The 19,493-nt window shown below is 38.8% G+C and overlaps 1 protein-coding gene across 1 annotated transcript in view; it reads left to right on the forward strand.

Annotated features, from left to right (window-relative positions):
* Lrrn1 (leucine rich repeat neuronal 1) overlaps positions 1–16,643 on the forward strand; it is a 38,970-nt gene extending 22,327 nt beyond the window's left edge. Inside the window, exon 2 of the mRNA XM_008854563.1 lies at positions 13,410–16,643. Coding sequence (XP_008852785.1) covers positions 13,685–15,835 — 2,151 coding nt within the window. The 5' untranslated portion in view covers positions 13,410–13,684 and the 3' untranslated portion in view covers positions 15,836–16,643. The remainder of the gene's footprint in view (positions 1–13,409) is intronic.
* The last annotated feature ends 2,850 nt before the right edge of the window (positions 16,644–19,493 follow it).

The following is a 19,493-nucleotide window of genomic DNA, read 5'->3' on the forward strand; positions in this document are numbered from 1 at the left end:
CAGAGAGGATGTTTCTCTTTGACCTAATTCTTTGTGTGTATGGAAAGCAGATCTGTGCTAAGTTGAAAGGTTTTGTTTGTTGTTTCTTTGTTTTGGTTTTTTATAAGAGAAGGCTTTTAAGAGTGCCTAAAGGTTAGAATATGCTTCATTACTTCAAAGGGTTTCATCCTGTCTTTTTGCTGTTTAATTCCCTTAGCTTATTACTTGCATCTCTGCATCCAAAATAACTAAGATGTGTGTGAGAGATAGGGTGGGTTTCCATCTTTTGCTTTTATTGTTGGTTTGGCTTTATGTTTTGTTTTTTGGTGGTTTGGTAGGGAATTAAACTTGTAGGGGAGAATTACTTTCCAAAACAATCAGGGGCTTGAAATGCTTTGTGCATCCCTCACCCTCTCTGGCAGCAGAGAGGTGGGTACATGCATTTTAACATAATACCTACAAAGGAGACTCAAGAAAATTCCAATTTAACTACAAATTTGAAAGCCTAAGTAACTGAAACGCAAAGATTTAATTAACATTTTGATTTCTTTCATACCTTCAAAATAATGGTGCTTTTGCAAATGCATTCTAAAAATGAATTAGGAAGGGGAAGATTAAGCTTTCATAGCAATCTTGATTCTTGGGGAGTAGGCAAGTTAAACTTTCCTGGGGCTTGCCCAAGAGGACAGTTGCTTATACCTACATATTATTATGAAATGGATTTAAATTCTGAGACCTGCCACATTCTCAGTTCAGGTTCAGTGGAAACTAAACTGTGTTTGCTCTAAAATTTTTTAATCTAAAAATATCTAGAGAGAAAGAGAGAGTACCCCTGTGGTAAACAGGAATCATCCCCATGTCTTCCCTGTGGTTTGTTGAGATGAAATCACTTAGGAAGAATCTATGTTGTCTTCAACATCTGTAAGTTCTTCCAAGAAGCTAATCTCTTGTTCCAATACTTCACAATGATCCCATTCACCTGACTCAGAATTCAGGGTTCATTGGGAGGATCATGTATCTGGAGGAGGTGATTATGCATCATGAACTTTAGAACTCACTCTGAATTCCACCACCATGACTTTCTAACTCTGTCTTCCAGGCAAATTATTTAATACCTCCCTGCATAAGTTCTTTTAGAATTCCTACCTTCCTAGGATATTGCAAAATAGAATAGAATAAACTACCAAAAGTGTCAGCTAGAAAAAGAAGAAAATCAGTTCCAGACAATTTTGAGAAGATACATTAATATCCTTGCTGGAAGAATATATGCTAACAGGTTTACTGCACCTGACTCTGATTTTCTAAGATGAGCACTCCAAAGGAAATTGATGTTGGTTGAGATCTGCTTTGTAACAGAAACTGCTTAAGACATTTTTCATTTAATTCTCACAACATGCATATGAAGTAGAGCAGCTACTTTTCTGTTGCTGTAATAAAACACCATGACCCAAACAACTTATGAAAGAATTTAATTTGGCTTATGGTTCCTGAGGAGTAAGTCCATCATGACCAGATGGGGGTGGGGATGGGGCATGGCATCAGGACCTGAAAACTGAGAGCTTACATCTTCATTAGAAAACCCAAGCAGAGAGAACTTCAAGATGGACCGGGCTAAGAACGAACTCTCAAAGCCACGCTTCCTCCAGCAAGGCCTCACCTCCTAAACCTCCCAAAACAGCTCTACCAACTGGGAGCCAGATGTTCACATATGTGAGCTTATGAGAGACAGTTCTCATTCAGGCCAACACCTGAGATATAATAATACATGGGCTATGATTTGTCTCACATGACATAGGTAGCATGCAGGCCATAGGCAGTACAAGGGTATGGACCCAGCTGTGCCTGCTTCTAGAGATTGTGCTTTTCTGGAAAGAAGAAGAAATAAAAATGAACAACTAAACATAATTTCTCTTGCACCAGGGTCAAGGGTCATGCCTCCCGCCACAAGTAGTGCTGCTTACATGGGCAGAGATCTGAAAGACGCATTAGTTATCTAGAACCCTATAGCTAGTAAGATTCACATCATCAGCTTCCAGACCAGCCTCATCATTTACAGGCAGAAAAGATGGGTAATGAGCTCAAAGTTGGAGGCAAACACAGAGGAAAGGACTCTGGTCTGCTAGCAGTTGGTCATCACGGAGTTGCTACACCGAAAGGATTCAGGGATACATAGCATCAGGTCATGGGCCCTGTGTTCCATGATTTACTGATGCCTTAGAGATTTGGCTTCTCTGTGAAACACAAAGATGATCATGCAGTGTGTTTTTGTTGCTTTCTCAAAAGCTCATTACAAAGACAAGAGATCTGTTCAATTCAGAGTTTTAGGAGCTGAAAATCCAAGATTGGGTAGCCCCAGTGGCTCAGCCTTTAGTGGAGATTGTGTGATGGGTCACCATGGTGATGAGCAGAGCTCATGCAGGAGGAAGAGATCGCATGGCGATGCTGGAAGCATAGAGCCTGAGGTCAGGCTCAGGCTTTTAGAACAACTCCAGGAGGCCAGTATTCATTTCTGAGGTCAGTGCCTCCAGTGGTCTTAAGAACCTCTCCCTAGACCCCACCTTTTAAAAATTAAAAATATTTCCCAATGTTACCATCATGGGATTAAGCTACCCAGTATCTGATCCACAGGGTGACAAACAACATCTAAACTATATCAAATGTTACACTGTATGCATGTATGCCACTCTATACAATGCATAGGAAATCTATTAAGTACAGTTAACTATGTTATGTTGTTATATTTATCATGAGAGCTCTATCCTGTCTTGAATGCACACTTTCCAGCCCCTCTGCATTTTCATATCCTCTAGGTACTCATTTCATTTGAATCTATGTCCTTGCATAGTTTGCAGCATACAACCTATCACCAAATTAAAAGTTTTAATTTATGCAATTTTCAAATTAAACTTGCAATTTGACTTTGTTTATGTAAAGCAGATCAACCACTATGATCAGTTCATTGATCTGCTAAATCAATGAACATTGGGGATTGTTTAGATGAAATGACTAATGTTTTGGAATGATTTGGCCATCAGCCTGATTGAGCTATCTACCCTGATTTCCCTAAGCAAATCAAAAGGAGATTATGGACATGGGGCACTTTACTATTCTAAACTGAGTGATGTTTTTCCTGTGCTAGCGATAAATGATTAGTTAGTAGAACATTAAAGGCCAGTGACCTTCAAGGAGCATGAGAGAGAATCCAAAGATCATTTATAACCTTACCTAAGTAACTCTAGGCTGAGTGAAGAGGTATAGAATTCAGGGCCAATGAGATAGGTCAGTGAATAAGGGTGCTTGCTGCCAAGACTGATGACCCGAATTCTGTCCCTAGCACCCCCAAAGGGAGGGAAGGAACTAACTTGAGTAGGTTGTCCTCTGACCTCCACATATGTGACATGGCACCCCCCCAATAAATAAATATACTTATTATTTTGTTATTAGACAATTTTAATTAAATTTTTACAAATTTCATATAATATATTTTTATCATATTTAGATCCCCTCCCCTATCTGCACCTCCCTTACTATTCCCCACCCAATTCCATGCACTCTATTATGAGTGTGTGTGTGTGTGTGTGTGTGTGTGCACACGCACGCGCGCTGAGGCCCCAAATGCCCTTCAGTGTGGGTCTATCCACGGGAACCTGGGTCCACCTACCAAGAGTCTTACCCTTAAATGAAACTGACTTTCCCTGCTTAAAAACTTTTCAAGAAAAGATAAATTAGATAGCTCTTTTATAAACAGATGATATAGTTTGCTGTGCCAGTAATTGTCCTGATTATTAGACTTTATAGTATCCTCTAAAACTATGAGAGGTAGTCCTCAGAGAAGACTTTTCAATGGGAGAGAACTCATGTATGGTACTGTACACATAGCCAAATACACTTGGCTGAAGAGATCATAGACCTTAGGAAAAAACCCTGTCTGTCACATCCCTAGACAAATGTAATTTCTTACTCTATGCTAAATAGAGCCCTTATATTAACAGACAATTATACCTGTCATCACTCTCAAAGAAGCTTCTTTTCTGTTGGTTTTCCAACAGATGGAGACTATTACAGAGTTCCACAACTGGTCACACACAGAGAATAAGTGTCTGTGAGATGTCCAGCCCTAAGTGACACACTACAGTGGAAACTCTACACCTAAGACTCACAGAGCACATGGAACAAAGAGCAGAGAGAATACTAATGCATCTCTCAACTCCCGAAAGAAAAGGTTCCTCATGCAACAGGTTATGATTAACACAGAAGGCCACAACTGGCTAAGGTATAGCAAGTAAGAGACTGTGGAGTGTATGTCCCTGGATAAGACTCCTATATTAAACCTCACTCAACCAGGGCTCAGGGACAGTTGTGGAAGAGGGGGTGTGAAAAGATTGTAAGAGCCAGGTTGTACAAAACCACAAGGAAACAGAGTCTTCTAGGCTTCTAGGAACTTGCTCATATGAACTTACAGTGATGGCGACAGCATGCAAAAGATCCATGCAAACTCAAGAAGACAAAACCCCAGCATAGAACTGAGGAGATGGGCAGGAGAGCCCAACCTTAGCTGAGGAACTGTTTGACAGTTGATCACTGCTGGGTGAGGGAGAGTTGGCGTTCTTTAAGGGAATGACTCTAGGTAGACTGAACAGGCTCTAGTTGATGAACTCACACCAAGGGACATCTTGGTGCACAAATTTGACTCCATAGACCTTAACATATATGACAGAATGCATGAAATCAAGTGGGGGGTAGCTACAGAGGGTGCAGATAAGGGAGGATATCTAAATATGATTAAGGTGTATAAATGTCACAAAATTCAATAAATATATATTATTGGAAAAAAAGAAAGAAAAGAGGGATACTATAAAAGGTAATGAGACTGGAGACTTGGGGATGGAGTTAGAGTTCCTCTTAAAATATGTGAGCTGAAAATGACTGGTTGTTTAAGATGTGCCTGGTAGTCTCTGAGGTTTTCCCACAACTCTGTGTCCCAGCAGCAGATTCCACAGGGAAACCAGCCTGCTTCCTTTCAGTCAGTTGGAGTCAGTCACATCTGAGATCACTGCCATCTCCCCCTTGGCTCTTCCCAACCCTGCTGAGCCACCTATTTGGATCAGATTCATGCCAGCTGGCATGCAACTTTTGACTTTTAATTTTTCTTTTCTCTGCTTTTTTTTTATAATTTTCTTTGGTAATTCTTCAGTCCACCCAGACCAGCCCTGCCCTGTTTACCATGCCTGGCCAACACTCCTGAAAAGGCTAATGAGCTGGCCATGCCCAGCCCCTCTTAGGAGCTGAATGAATTGTGACCCCAGCTTTTATGCTCAGCTTGGAGACCAGCTGCGCCTTTGGGCTTTTCCCAGAGATGTTGGCTGAAGCTGCACCTGCAGGGTGATGAATTTGCCCTGGCCTGAACAAAGAAGGAGAATGAAGAAGAATCAAAAGATCACTTGTGTCTGTCCTCTTTGCACACTAGTGCATTTATGCCACCCAAATACACCAGAGAATTGGGGAGTCTTTATTAAATAATAATTACAACATAAAGAAAATGAAATGAGGGGAAGAAGAATCAAATTTTTCTTTGGGAACCAGAAAACTTACCACAGAAATTTAAAGTGAGATTAGGAAATGCTGAAGAAGTGATCAAGGAACTTGGGGTTTATTTTGTCTCTCTACCAATTAACTGGGTCAGTTTTGCTCACTAAGGGAATAGCTAAGGGTCTGGATGCCTTTTTCTTTAAAATGTACATCTTCCTAAATAAAAGGTAAAATAAATTTCTGGAGCAATATGCTTTTTTTTTTTTTTTTTACAAATTACTGGTGAAGTTTTCTTCCAAGTACAGATTCACACCTTTAAGTTTACAATGTAGGTTATCTTGCATATAGTGTGGGCCAGTAATATGTAAGCATTTATATCTAATCTTCTAGTTACCAGATTTTCCTTGTAACTCAGTAGTATCAGAGATCATATTATTATACAATTCAGAGGCTATAAAACTGGCCACAGGCTATAAAAGACCTCAGAGAACAAATGGATTTTGTTCGATCTGTACAGCTCAAACGTATTTGGATGTCTTACTTGTGTGTGTTTGTGTGTGTTTGTGTGTGTGTGTGTGTGTGTGTGTGTGTGTTGCTTCCTTCTTGTTAAACTCGATGGTCTTACCCTATTTGACTCTAGTAAGCCCTGAGTTTGAGAACTTTGGAATCTTCAATTTTGTCCCTCTATCATAATTTAATAACAAAAAGGGAAGGAAGGAAGCAAAGCAGGACAGGGAAAGAAAGGAGCAATTGCTTCCCTTGAAAATGGCTGTGAGTACAGTTCTCTATGACACCAGAGGAGTGGGTAGACAAGATGAATCCTGAAAGTCCACTTGGCCCATGCTCTTTAGCCCACTCTGGCATGCTGCTCACTGCTAGCTGATGAATAATGTGGACTCTCGGGACAGTTTATGCAAAAGAGCCTCCATGCATGAACTCCAACATGCCCTTGCAAAGGGATACACTCTATTGTTTCCTAATGCATTATGGGTACTATTATACCTCTTCCTCCATACAGAACTTTTGTCTGTGATCACTGTCACACAGTAGGGTGTTCAGTCTTGGATAATGTATAACCCAGGAGCATAACTTTGGAAGATGGTTAGACTCAGAAAGGGTCAGGGAGTCAGATTAAAAACTCTGAGAAATTTATTGCCTTTTTGAATACTTTACGCAGATTGAAAGCTGAGTTGCACTTACAAGACCCTCTTTCCAAGGGAAACAGAAAGGAGTCTCCATAAAGGATTTGCTATAGTCTCTTTCTCCAGCTCCACCTGCAGTATCCATCTACATTAAGGTTCGGAACTTGTGGTTGATTAATCTACATGTACCCTGTGCTGATTTCAGCCACCCACTGTTCTTTTCATCCTCAATGCCCATAAAGAAGATTGATTCATTATGTGACATCAGATCTGTAACTGATAATAGCTAACATCTATTGGACCCTTACTATGTCCAGGCCCTCTGCCAAGAGCTCTACATTTAATATCTCGGTTCTCACCACTCCTGCACAGTACATTTTATGATTTCCATTTTCAAAAAGAAGAAAAAAAAAAACACAATAAACTGAGAGTTAGACAATTTCAATAATTTATCCAAAGTCACAGGCCTAAAACCAGACCTTTCTCCAAGCCACACTTTTAGCTCTAAGCAATATTCCAGTTTAGTTCAAATAGCTTCAAGTCTTTGTGAGTTTAAGTCAGTACTTGGAGCTGCAGCAGAATCAGTGTGGCCCTCAGGCACAGGAGGAATCCTTCTAGAAAGTCAGTCCACAGAGTGGGCTCCATAGTATCAAACTAACATCACCTCCCCACCATCGGAGTGACTATAGAGAGACTTTAAGGCACTGAACTTATTTTTTTTTAACTCTGTAGGGTCAGAAGAAACATTGGACTTGGACAAAATCCCATTCCTCTTATTACTAGAGCCATTCCCAAAAGAAAATAAGCAAAATCGTGATGTATTAGCCCCAGATTTGCAGACTGAGACAGCTAAATGAACAACATTTTCATAATATACTCTATATTTTATGTGTCTGTCCATCAAAGACAGTGTACATATAAAAGTGTCTTTAGTCATTTATCTTCATTCATTATTGTAACTAGACCACCTATATGGGATGATATTAATTCTAGTTGGAGGTTTGTGGACATTGTTTCACTTCTTTTTGTTTTCATCATTATTTCTGCAGTGCTGGTGATCCACATAGACCACCCACACCCACATACGCAAGGCAAACACTCTACCACTGAGCTCAGTCTCAGCTTGGATTTTATTTGCCCACATAAGGCTTTCATTTTATGTCTGGTGCAATCTTTGTTCTACAGATTTCTAACTCTGTTCATTCCAGTTAACACTGGTTGAAAATATAATAGAAATGGTAGATAATTATGAGGAGGCTCCAAACCTCTTTCACGCCCAAGGCCCTTATAAGTTTTGCTTATTTTTTGCCTCTGAGTCTCGGGATGAGAATGGAATGAAATGGCAAACAGGATGAAGTTCTAGAGATTCAAGTAGAATCTGAGATCTCCCTATGGGTCCTTTCCAAGACCTGAGGTCAAATACTTTCATATAGTTTTCTCGATTTATAATAATTTTTATGCATGAAGAATGTATAATTAGTCTTAATTTTAACTATGGAGTTAAAATTAAAAGTGGTACTCAAAAGAATTTGAGTAGCTTGCACAAAGTAGCACTCACACAAAACAGAGGAATCAGTTTGTATATAGATCACTTGCCCCACCCCCACCAAGGAAGAGTTCTTTCTACAGCCCCACAGCCTTTGCTTGCTTGTTGTCTTTTTTGCAATAACAAAAATATTCATGCTCTTCATGCTATCACGAATGTGCATTTCTTTTGCCCAACTCCATAAGAACTCAATGCCTGCTCACCCAGCCTGTAGTCCCACCATTTAAATATTGTCATTATTTTAAGGTAACATCCGCTCTAAAACAATTACATGGGGAAAAGGAGAATTGGTGTCCAGTTTCCTAAGGGTGATGACCATGCATTCTGTGTGCAGAGTAGAGTGTCTCCAACTTATCCTGGTGAGACAGGAAAAAAACCATCAAATGTAATTGTGTAGTTGTTTGTGGCCCTTTTTTGAAATGTGTCCCTTGCTAGTTCTGAGCCTCTAAAGCTATGGTTTTTCTCTTTAAGGGCTATTTCCTAAAATGGCCAGATTTGTTTGTGGACCATTATTCTCATAATTAACAGTACATTTTCCTGTCACATTTAACAGATTTAACCAAAGAATTCTAGAACAAAGCTATTTTATGTTTTTAAATTATGCCAGTCATTTTTAATTTTATAGAATTTAAAATAATTCATATATATGTTAAAAGTTGGCCTGAATTATAATGCATTTACTGTCATCTTTACTGTAGTGAAAAAGCAGTATCAAATTTACTGTCTCCTATTTCCAAGTGTGCAGTTCAGTTGTATTATGTACATTTTACATGTTTGCAGTGGATCTCCAGAACGTGCTTAGCTTTCAAACCGAAACGTGTAGCTCTTAGACACTAATTCTTTTATCCAGTTGTTGGCAGGTATATTTCTACTTCTATGGTTTCAATAACTTCAGAAACTTGGAAAGAGTAGAATCATACAATATCTGTGCTTTTGTGACTGGTTTGTTTCATAATGTCTTCAAAATCCATCCCTATTCTACCATAGGAATGGCTTCATGATAATTTTTTATGCATGTTCATCCCTCCCTTCCCATCCTCAGGAGATTGGTTCTGAGGATGCAAACTCCCCACATACCAAGATCTGTACATACTGAAGTCACTAATACAAAAATGAAGGAACATTTTCACGTAATTTGTGCATATACCTTCCTGCAGAGAATACTTTAAATCATTCTAGATAACTTACAATACCTCATTCAGTTTAAATTCTATGTAAATACTTGTTATGATATAATATTAAATGAATAATGACAAACATTTATATATAAATTCAGCACAGACATATTTTTTCCCTGAATATTTTCAGTCCAGGTTTAGTTGAATCAGTGATATACAACCCATGGAGACTAAAGGGCAGCTATACATACCTCATTTTCTTTGCCCTTTTGTCCATTGATGGACATCTAGGTTACTTCCAGCTCATGGCTATTGGGATTAATATTATAATGAACATGGCTAGGCAAACAGCACTTTGATACCTTGCCTTTAATTATTTTGGAAAAAGTGGAACTGCTGGATCATGCAGTGGTAGGGGTTATAATTTTTGAGAACACTCTACATTGTTTTCCACAGTGGCCACACTATTTTACAGCCTCAGTGACGCAGAGGATTCAATTTCTCTGTCCTTCCTACTACTTTTATTTTCTTTCTGAAGGTGGGCATTTCAATGTGTATGATAGCTCATTATAGTTATTATTTATATTTATCTTATTGTTAGTGATGTTAAGCATTTTATTTTCAAGTGCTTGTTGGTAAATTGTATATATATATATCCCTCCGTGCTTCCTCTGAATTTTATAACTTTAGGTACTACATGTACATCTTCGAATTAATTTTTGTAGATGATATAAGTTAAATGTTCCCACTTCATTCCTTTCATGTAGATATCCAGTTTTCCTAACATTATTTTTTGAAGAGATTGTACTTTCCAAGTTTTTGCAATCTTTGACACCTCAGGTCTGGAAAAGGACCCATAGTGAGATCTCAGATTTTACTTGAATCTCAGGATGCTGTTTGCCATTTCATTCCATTCTCATCCCGAGACTCAGAGGCAAAGAATAAGCAAAACTTATAAGGGCCTTGGGTGTGAAAGAGGTTTGGAGCCTCCTCATAATTATCTACCATTTCTATTATATTTTCAACCAGTGTTAACTGGAATGAACAGAGTTAGAAATCTGTAGAACAAAGATTGCACCAGACATAAAATGAAAGCCTCATGTGGGCAAATAAAATCCAAGCTGAGACTGAGCTCAGTGGTAGAGTGTTTGCCTTGCGTATGTGGGTGTGGGTGGTCTATGTGGATCACCAGCACTGCAGAAATAATGATGAAAACAAAAAGAAGTGAAACAATGTCCACAAACCTCCAACTAGAATTAGGTGGTCTAGTTACAATAATGAATGAAGATAAATGACTAAAGACATTTACTTTTATATGTACATTGTCTTTGATGGACAGACACATAAAATATAGAGTATATTATGAAAATGTTGTTCATTTAGCTGTCTTAGTCTGCAAATCTGGGGCTAATACATCACGATTTTGCTTATTTTCTTTTGGGAATGGCTCTAGTAATAAGAGGAATGGGATTTTGTCCAAGTCCAATGTTTCCTCTGACCCTACAGAGTTAAAAAAAATAAGTTCAGTGCCTTAAAGTCTCTCTATAGTCACTCCCATGGTGGGGAGGTGATGTTAGTTTGATAATATGGAGCCCACTCTGTGGACTGACCTTCTAGAAGGATTCCTCCTGTGCCTGAGGGCCACACTGATTCTGCTGCAGCTCCAAGTACTGACTTAAACTCACAAGGACTTGAAGCTATTTGAACTAAACTGGAATATTGCTTAGAGTTAAAAGTGTGGCTTGGAGAAAGGTCTGGTCTCAGTGGTTTGGTGGCTGGTCAGTTAGTTAAAGTTGTCTATGTGCAAAGACAAATTTGAACTTTCAATTAGTTACATCATTGAATATTTAAACTAAAATGATGTATTACTCATGGTAATATTCAAAGTATAGCCCTATAAAAGCTTTTATGTTAGTAATAAGCTGTTTGGGGAGCCCCTCATACAACTTTAATACATATTTTATTTCCTTTAAATTCTTTAAATTCTATCAAAACATAACACTTTGTTGTAATTCCATCTCAGAACCACATAAAAAGTAGATTTGTTCTTTGGGCTCTCTATTTTGAATTAAGATTGATGAATAACCTGTGGCAGAAATGTTTTAATGTTCTTAAATCCCTTGAATTTGTTTTAGAATTGGTCTAAACAGAAACAAGCATAGAATGAACTTTTAACGTTAATGATATTTGCAAAATATCAATTTGCAATATTTTATAGAATTTCTTAATAAACATCAAAATCACATTGTGTTATAACATTGAAAAGTTTTCCAGATACATAATGAATGGTAAGCAACCAGATTTAGGGGTAAAGGAGAGAGAGGGATGCCAGATGTGTTTCTTCCCCACAGAGCAGCAAGCTTCTAGCATCCTGCCATACACACATATCTTATCTCAGACTTGCCACTATCTGAACTGGATGATTTTATCTTGTCAGACTCTAAGAAAATTTGTACATTTTATAAAACAAACAAGTTGTAGGGCATTTATTTATTCTACTAAGATATGACTTAACTGTATAGTATCTGTGTCATCATGCTTTATTGTCACTCGTAAGAGTATGTTTTACAAAGTCAAAAGCTAACACAAAACTCTAACGTGAAGTAAGAGTTTGCTGTGTTCTCACCATTGGAGTATCAACCCTGTATTTAATGACTCTTTCTAGAAAGTACTAGTCACTGAAGTCCTTCATATTCAAAGTTGTAGTGCATTGTAACAAATAAATATAAGGAAACATATAACTCCGCCTGCTAGAAGTAGGAAGTGACTGGCCCATTCTTGGGAAAGCAAGGCTAACAACAGATATATAATGGCCTTTTTTATCTAATTCAAATGCAGAACACTAGAACTAGTAACCACTGGCATCATTAGCCTGCACATCATACATGTTATCTTTTTTTAATCTGATAATATCTCATTAAAGCCAACAGATAACAGTCAATGAGTCTGATATCCTTTCCTTCTTTTATGTGTCTTCTGAGGAACCATTTAGCTAAGAACACAATGATTAGAAACATAATAGCATAATTTAAATAATAAATACAACTAACTTTTATGAGCATTTAATATGTGCCAGTCTTTATACAGAGAACTTTACATAGATTTCTGTTTTTTGTTTTGCATTGTTTTTCTAACATACATTCGGTTCTTTCAGCAATCCCATAAGAGCTCCTTGTGACCAACCCTATTTTTTAAATTGAAGCAACCAAGAGATTATATATGTGTGATCTATACTTGTTAATAGGCAGTGCTATTCCCATGAGATTAATAAGAATATATGCATGAGGTATATACACATTCTCTTTTTCAGTGCTGAGGATTGCACCTAGAGTATCATGCACACTAGGCAAGTGTTCTACCACAGAACTGTTTTTAGCCTGAGATATATTCTTAGGCTAAATGTTTTATGTATTGAATATGTTTGTGTTTTTAATGAAGCCATGTAATTACAGTAGAATAGTCACTTGATTTATTCAGTCAAGATAACATGGCTATTAGAATATAGAAAAATTTGATGCATTACTTTCATAGTTGTATTAAATTTACTTTCTGCATTAAAGCAATTGAGCTAGAAATACTGGCTGAATGTGTCTACAGAACATATCATTTGGAAAAGAAAGAATCCCTGAAAACAAATAGCTATCAATGAAAATACCATAGGTGATTCAAAATTTTGCCTTTACTAAGAATGGCCTATTATCTCTTAGAACCATAATTATATATAATTTCTGAAATTACTTTTCCTTTATATAAATGGCATCTTTAGGTTTTTCTGGGTATGTCTAGTTTGAGTCTCTCTCTCTCTCTCTCTCTCTCTCTCTCTCTCTCAGTGTGTGTGTGTGTGTGTGTGTGTGTGTGTATGTATGTATGTTTAATAGCCATCCAGTACTGTGCAGTCTTAATTATAAAGGAGTACTAACTAGTTTTAGTGGAATAAGTGGGCTGGCTGTAAGAGCATCCTGAAATTTAAAAGTCTGTTTAGTTATTCTGAACACATTTTAGAACATATTACTACATTTGTAGTAAACAAAAGATAGGTTTAAATATAGAAAGTCTATAGAATCAGCATAACATCTTTCCTGTTCTAATTTTCAGATACATCTCCAGACTTTGATTTGGCCGAAGTAACTCACTAGAAGACCTGTGCACATGCTTGGAATTGAGTGACACAGTTTTCAGATTTCAGATGCTTCCTACCTTTTAATAAGTGCAAAAAAAACATCCATTCAGACTCTGGAATTCTGTACATTTCAACACAGACTTGTTGAATGTTTACATTTTCTGCTTGCTGTTCTACTTAACACTCAATAGTGTTCACACCTTGTTCAAACTCACGACCATCAAGAACTGAGTGTGTTCTGCAAGCCACCATGGCCAGATTGAGCATTGGGATAGCAGCTTGCCGAATGGTGCTGGGCTTGATGATGACCTCATTAACTGAGTCTTCCATACTGAATAGCGAGTGTCCCCAACTTTGTGTGTGTGAAATCCGTCCTTGGTTTACCCCACAGTCCACATATAGAGAAGCCACCACTGTTGATTGTAATGACCTCCGCCTAACAAGGATCCCCAGCAACCTCTCCAGTGACACACAAGTGCTTCTCTTACAAAGCAATAACATTGCCAAGACCGTGGATGAACTTCAGCAGCTTTTCAACTTGACTGAGCTAGATTTCTCCCAGAACAACTTTACGAGTATCAAGGAGGTAGGGCTGGCAAACTTGACCCAGCTCACAACTCTGCATCTAGAAGAAAATCAGATTTCAGAGATGAGTGATTACTGTCTGCAAGACCTCTACAACCTTCAAGAACTCTATATCAACCACAACCAGATTAGCATGATTTCTGCTAATGCCTTTTCTGGCTTGAAAAATCTTTTAAGGCTCCACCTGAATTCCAACAAATTGAAAGTGATTGATAGTCGTTGGTTTGATTCTACCCCCAACCTGGAAATTCTCATGATTGGGGAAAACCCTGTGATTGGAATTCTGGATATGAACTTCAGACCTCTCTCCAACTTAAGAAGCTTAGTTTTGGCAGGGATGTACCTCACGGATGTTCCTGGAAATGCCTTGGTAGGCTTGGATAGCCTGGAGAGCCTATCTTTTTATGATAACAAACTGATCAAAGTCCCTCAACTTGCCCTGCAAAAAGTTCCAAATTTGAAATTCTTAGACCTCAACAAAAATCCCATTCACAAAATCCAAGAAGGAGACTTTAAAAATATGCTTCGATTAAAAGAACTTGGAATCAACAATATGGGGGAGCTGGTTTCGGTGGATCGCTATGCCCTGGATAACTTGCCTGAACTGACAAAGCTAGAAGCGACCAATAACCCCAAACTGTCATACATCCACCGGTTGGCTTTCCGAAGTGTCCCAGCCCTAGAAAGCTTGATGCTGAACAACAATGCCTTGAACGCCGTTTACCAAAAGACAGTAGAATGCCTTCCCAATCTGCGTGAGATAAGCATCCACAGCAATCCACTGCGGTGTGACTGTGTCATCCACTGGATTAACTCCAACAAAACCAACATCCGCTTCATGGAGCCCCTCTCCATGTTCTGTGCCATGCCTCCTGAATACAGAGGACAGCAGGTGAAGGAAGTGTTGATCCAGGACTCAAGCGAACAGTGCCTGCCAATGATATCTCATGACACATTCCCAAATCATTTAAACATGGAGATTGGCACAACAGTTTTCCTAGACTGTCGGGCCATGGCTGAGCCAGAACCAGAAATCTATTGGGTCACTCCCATTGGAAATAAAATAACCATAGAAACCCTTTCAGATAAATACAAGCTAAGCAGTGAGGGTACCTTGGAGATATCAGATATACAGATTGAAGAATCAGGAAGGTATACGTGTGTGGCCCAGAATGTCCAAGGAGTAGACACTCGAGTGGCAACAATTAAGGTGAATGGAACCCTTCTAGATGGTGCCCAGGTGCTGAAAATATACGTCAAGCAGACAGAATCTCATTCTATTTTAGTGTCTTGGAAAGTTAACTCCAATGTCATGACATCAAACTTAAAGTGGTCATCTGCTACCATGAAGATTGACAACCCCCACATAACGTACACAGCCAGGGTTCCGGTAGATGTTCACGAATACAACTTAACACACCTTCAGCCTTCTACAGATTATGAAGTGTGTCTCACGGTGTCCAACCTCCACCAGCAGACTCAAAAGTCCTGCGTCAATGTCACAACCAAAAATGCTGCTTTCACCTTGGACATCTCAGACCAAGAAACCAGCACAGCCCTTGCTGCAGTTATGGGGTCCATGTTTGCTGTCATCAGCCTTGCATCCATCGCTATATACATTGCCAAAAGGTTTAAGAGAAAAAACTACCACCATTCACTGAAAAAGTATATGCAGAAAACATCTTCCATCCCTTTGAATGAGCTGTACCCGCCGCTCATTAACCTCTGGGAAGGTGACAGCGAAAAGGACAAAGAAGGCGCTGCAGACACCAAGCCAACCCAGGTTGACACATCCAGAAGCTATTACATGTGGTGACTCAGTGGCTATTTTGCTTCTGGTAGTAAGGAGCACAAAGACGTTTTTGCTTTATTCTGCAAAAGTAACAAGTTGAAGACTTTTGTATTTTTTGACTTTGCTAGTTTGTGGCAGAGTGGAGAGGACTGGGTGGATATTTCCAAATTTTTTAGTATAGCGTATCGCAAGGGTTTGACACGGCTGGCAGTGACTCTGAGCTTCCAGTTTGTGTTTGGTTTTTATTCTTATCATTATTATGATTATTATATTATAATTATTATTATTATTTTGTTTTAGTTGATGTGCTAAACTCAATAATGCTGTCCTAACTACAGTGCTCAATAAAATGATTCATGACAGGTGGGGGTTCCCTGTACTTGACCCCTTCTGAAGCCATCAGTACAAAGAACCGTGTCCTCCCAAAAGCTAACATACAGTTCTGAAGCAGCATTAAACCTTTCGTAGCAATCTGGTCTACAGACTTTTCACTCGAGCTAAGACTAGACTTGTTACCTTATTGAATGTTAGTTGACTGTACTGTAATGTTGTATCAACTGAATTGAATGTTTGCCTTTTAGCAACTACTTTTCTTTCCTTCTTCCTCTTTCTTTTGTAATAGTTAAAGAGGCTTAGAACCAGCTAACAGGCAATAGAAATATGTATATCAGATTTTTTAATGTAACAAACTACATGTTAATTGTTACTGTATTCTTTTTATCTTTAGTAGACACTTTTAAAAAGCAAAGATGATTTTGTTGTGTTTAACTCACCAACACGTGGTGTGTAATGAAGACAGAACTATAATAAACTAGTTTTGTTCTGATTTTTTTAGAACACTTGCAATAATGTATCATTTACAGTTCATGTTAGTTGCAGTGGTGATGCCTTTCACATCAATGAAAACCACCGCCATGAGCTGTCCTTCTAGTTAGTCCCTAGAAACTTGAATTATTTTTTGCAAAGAAAGCAATATCTAAGACAATCAGGGCTGGTGAGATGGCTCAGTGAGTAAAGGTGCTTGCTGCCGGGCCTAATGACCTGAGTTCAATCCAAGGTACCACATGGGGAGGAGAAAATTGACTCACAAATTTTCCTCAGACCTCCACACACACACCATGGCACGTGTGTGTATACACTCACATATGTACAATAAATACATAAAAGTATTCAAAGAAAAATAAATGAACACATTCTAGTAAACAGAATTTCTGTATTTTAAGTACTGTTGACCAGAAACTGATAGAGAGAATATTCAAATAAAGAAAAAAAGGCATATCTCAGGCATAATTAAATGTGGTTTTATAGATTGATGATGATGATAGATAGATGATAGATGATACATACATACATACATACATACATACATGCATGTGGGGAAACCATAACCTCTCCTTTATCCTCCTATATTTCTGTGTTCTGTAAATACCATTTATCAGAATTACATATTTCAAGATTACACAGGAACTATGTCTGTGAAGTTCAGAACTGAAGGAATTGGGTTTTCCAAAGTTGTAAGAAGGGCTGAGGAAGATTTTAAAGTATAGGTGAAAGGCAAAAGACCCATTTGAAAATTTGATTTGATAAGGCAGAGAAGTAAAGAAAGACTGTTCCAGATGGCAGCTGCTGCCATGGACCTGCTGTGTCACCAGGAACCATAAGACTATAAGGGGACTAAGGACACAGGTACCAGATGAGCTGAAGAAAGGACAAGAGAGCAAAGAGGAAAAAAGAAGGTCCAGACAAGGCCAGTTGAGAGATGGCCTTCATTGTCAAATACTTTGTTTTGTGAGTCACTTTTTCAAAGATCAGCCTTTTTCTCACCAAAGGGGCATAGGGAGAGAATTCCAAATATTGAAAAAAATCAAGCTGCAACAGAAAAACAGCCAGTATCAGGGACGGAAGCACTCTTTCTCAGATCCTTCTTCTGCTGCTGAGTAAAACCCAGGGCACAGGGAAGGCATGACTTCAGGGAGGCTCCACTGCCCTCCATCCATCCCTCCAGGCCCAGCAGTCTCCTTACAGCTTTTTTTAAAGTTTTTTTTTTGTTGTTGTTCTTTTTTTTTTTTTTTACTGTGTATGAGTATATGGCTTGCATGTATATAAGTGCACTCATATAATACAATACACTGGATACCCTGGGACTGGAGTTACAGATGATTGTTAGCTACCATGTGGGTGCTAGGAATTGAACGTGGGCCTTCTGCAAGAGCAGGCAGTGCTTTTAACCTCTGAGCCATCTCTCCAGCCCAGGTCTTTTTACAGCTTTGAACAGCCTCTGGTGCCCCTGCTCTAAAAAGGTAGCATATCCTCAGGTTCCCCATTTACCTATAATACATTTCAGAACAAAGGCAGACCAGAGGATAAGCACAGTCTTCCATTGTTGGTACTGCCAAGCACATGTGGAAACAGAAGGAAGTCCTCTGCTGGCCACTGTGGGATGCTCCCTGCTGGATGTTCTGGGCTTCAGACATCTGCAGAGTAGTGACCACCTAACTGATGACTTTTGTAAAATCTACAACCCATGAAACAGATCACAGACTGGCACAGAAATGTGAGACCCAGAGAAGGAAAAATAATTTATCTCATAAAGCAAGGATTGCAGCCTGGCATAGAATTTGGGCTTAAATATTGGTAGGATAAAGGAAAACAACTCAACCTTTTCTCCATCCTGAATATACAGCAGGACAAGGAAATCCAAACGTTGGTGTCAACAATATCCCAAGCCGTTTCTTTTACTTAGAAAGTTATTTCTTTTACTTAAAAAATGTACTTAAGCCAGGCATGGTGGCTCATGCCTTTAATCCCAGCACTCAGGCAGAGGCAGAGGCAGAGGCAAGCAGATCTCTGAGACTGGTCTACATAGAAAGTTCCAGGCAGGCTGGGACTACAGGGATACTTTGTCTCAAAAAGAAAAAAAAAAATTAAACTCTTTTTACCCTATCCAAGTTCATGGATTGGTTTTTCATGTTGGAAAACAAGATAGCAGAATACTTTTTCTCTACCCACTTATTTTATTTCCTCATTTATTTGTGTTTAATCTAATTTGAGACCTTAGACAGCCAGTGATATTAGACATCAATCTAGGTCCTGATTGACAAGGGAGATCCCCTCGCCTTCCCGAGTGAAGTGGCTGTTGCAGGTCACATTCTAATTTCTCAGTTTTGCTTCCCGTTGTTCTCTAACTCGATTTTACAAGGCTATTTTTGGAGCAGTTCATTAAAGTGGGCATTCCTTAATTTTCTTGTTTAATTAATGACAAAGCAACCTGAAGCCATGAATATATACAGAAACATAATGTTTGCGATCACTGTTTCTAATTTGCCTTTGTGACTGGGGAAAAGAAATCATCTCCTTTTTTTGGCAAATAAGACCAAAGTCCATTTCCCCCCCGCATTGGGCCTCAGGACACCACAGTCTTTGTGTTTGCTTTCTGCATTCATTCTCTGAAACATTTTCCTTTCTTCCTCGTTGCTTCCATCAGTGGCAGGGGAGCGGGCAAGAGGGGCGGGTGGGCGGATAAAAGCCTTTCCTATTTCTGACACTTTGCTGGGAAAAACTATGCTTTCTGCCTTTCTGTTCACTGAAGGAGGAATTTCTGATACATTCAAGGTACAACTGAAAATACTTTTTTTTTAACCTCAATTCTTTCAATCTCACCATGCTTGGAAACAGATCTTTT

Source organism: Nannospalax galili, unplaced genomic scaffold (genome assembly GCF_000622305.1).
Source record: "Nannospalax galili isolate Female #2095 unplaced genomic scaffold, S.galili_v1.0 scaffold846, whole genome shotgun sequence".
Taxonomy (NCBI): Eukaryota; Metazoa; Chordata; class Mammalia; order Rodentia; family Spalacidae; genus Nannospalax; species Nannospalax galili.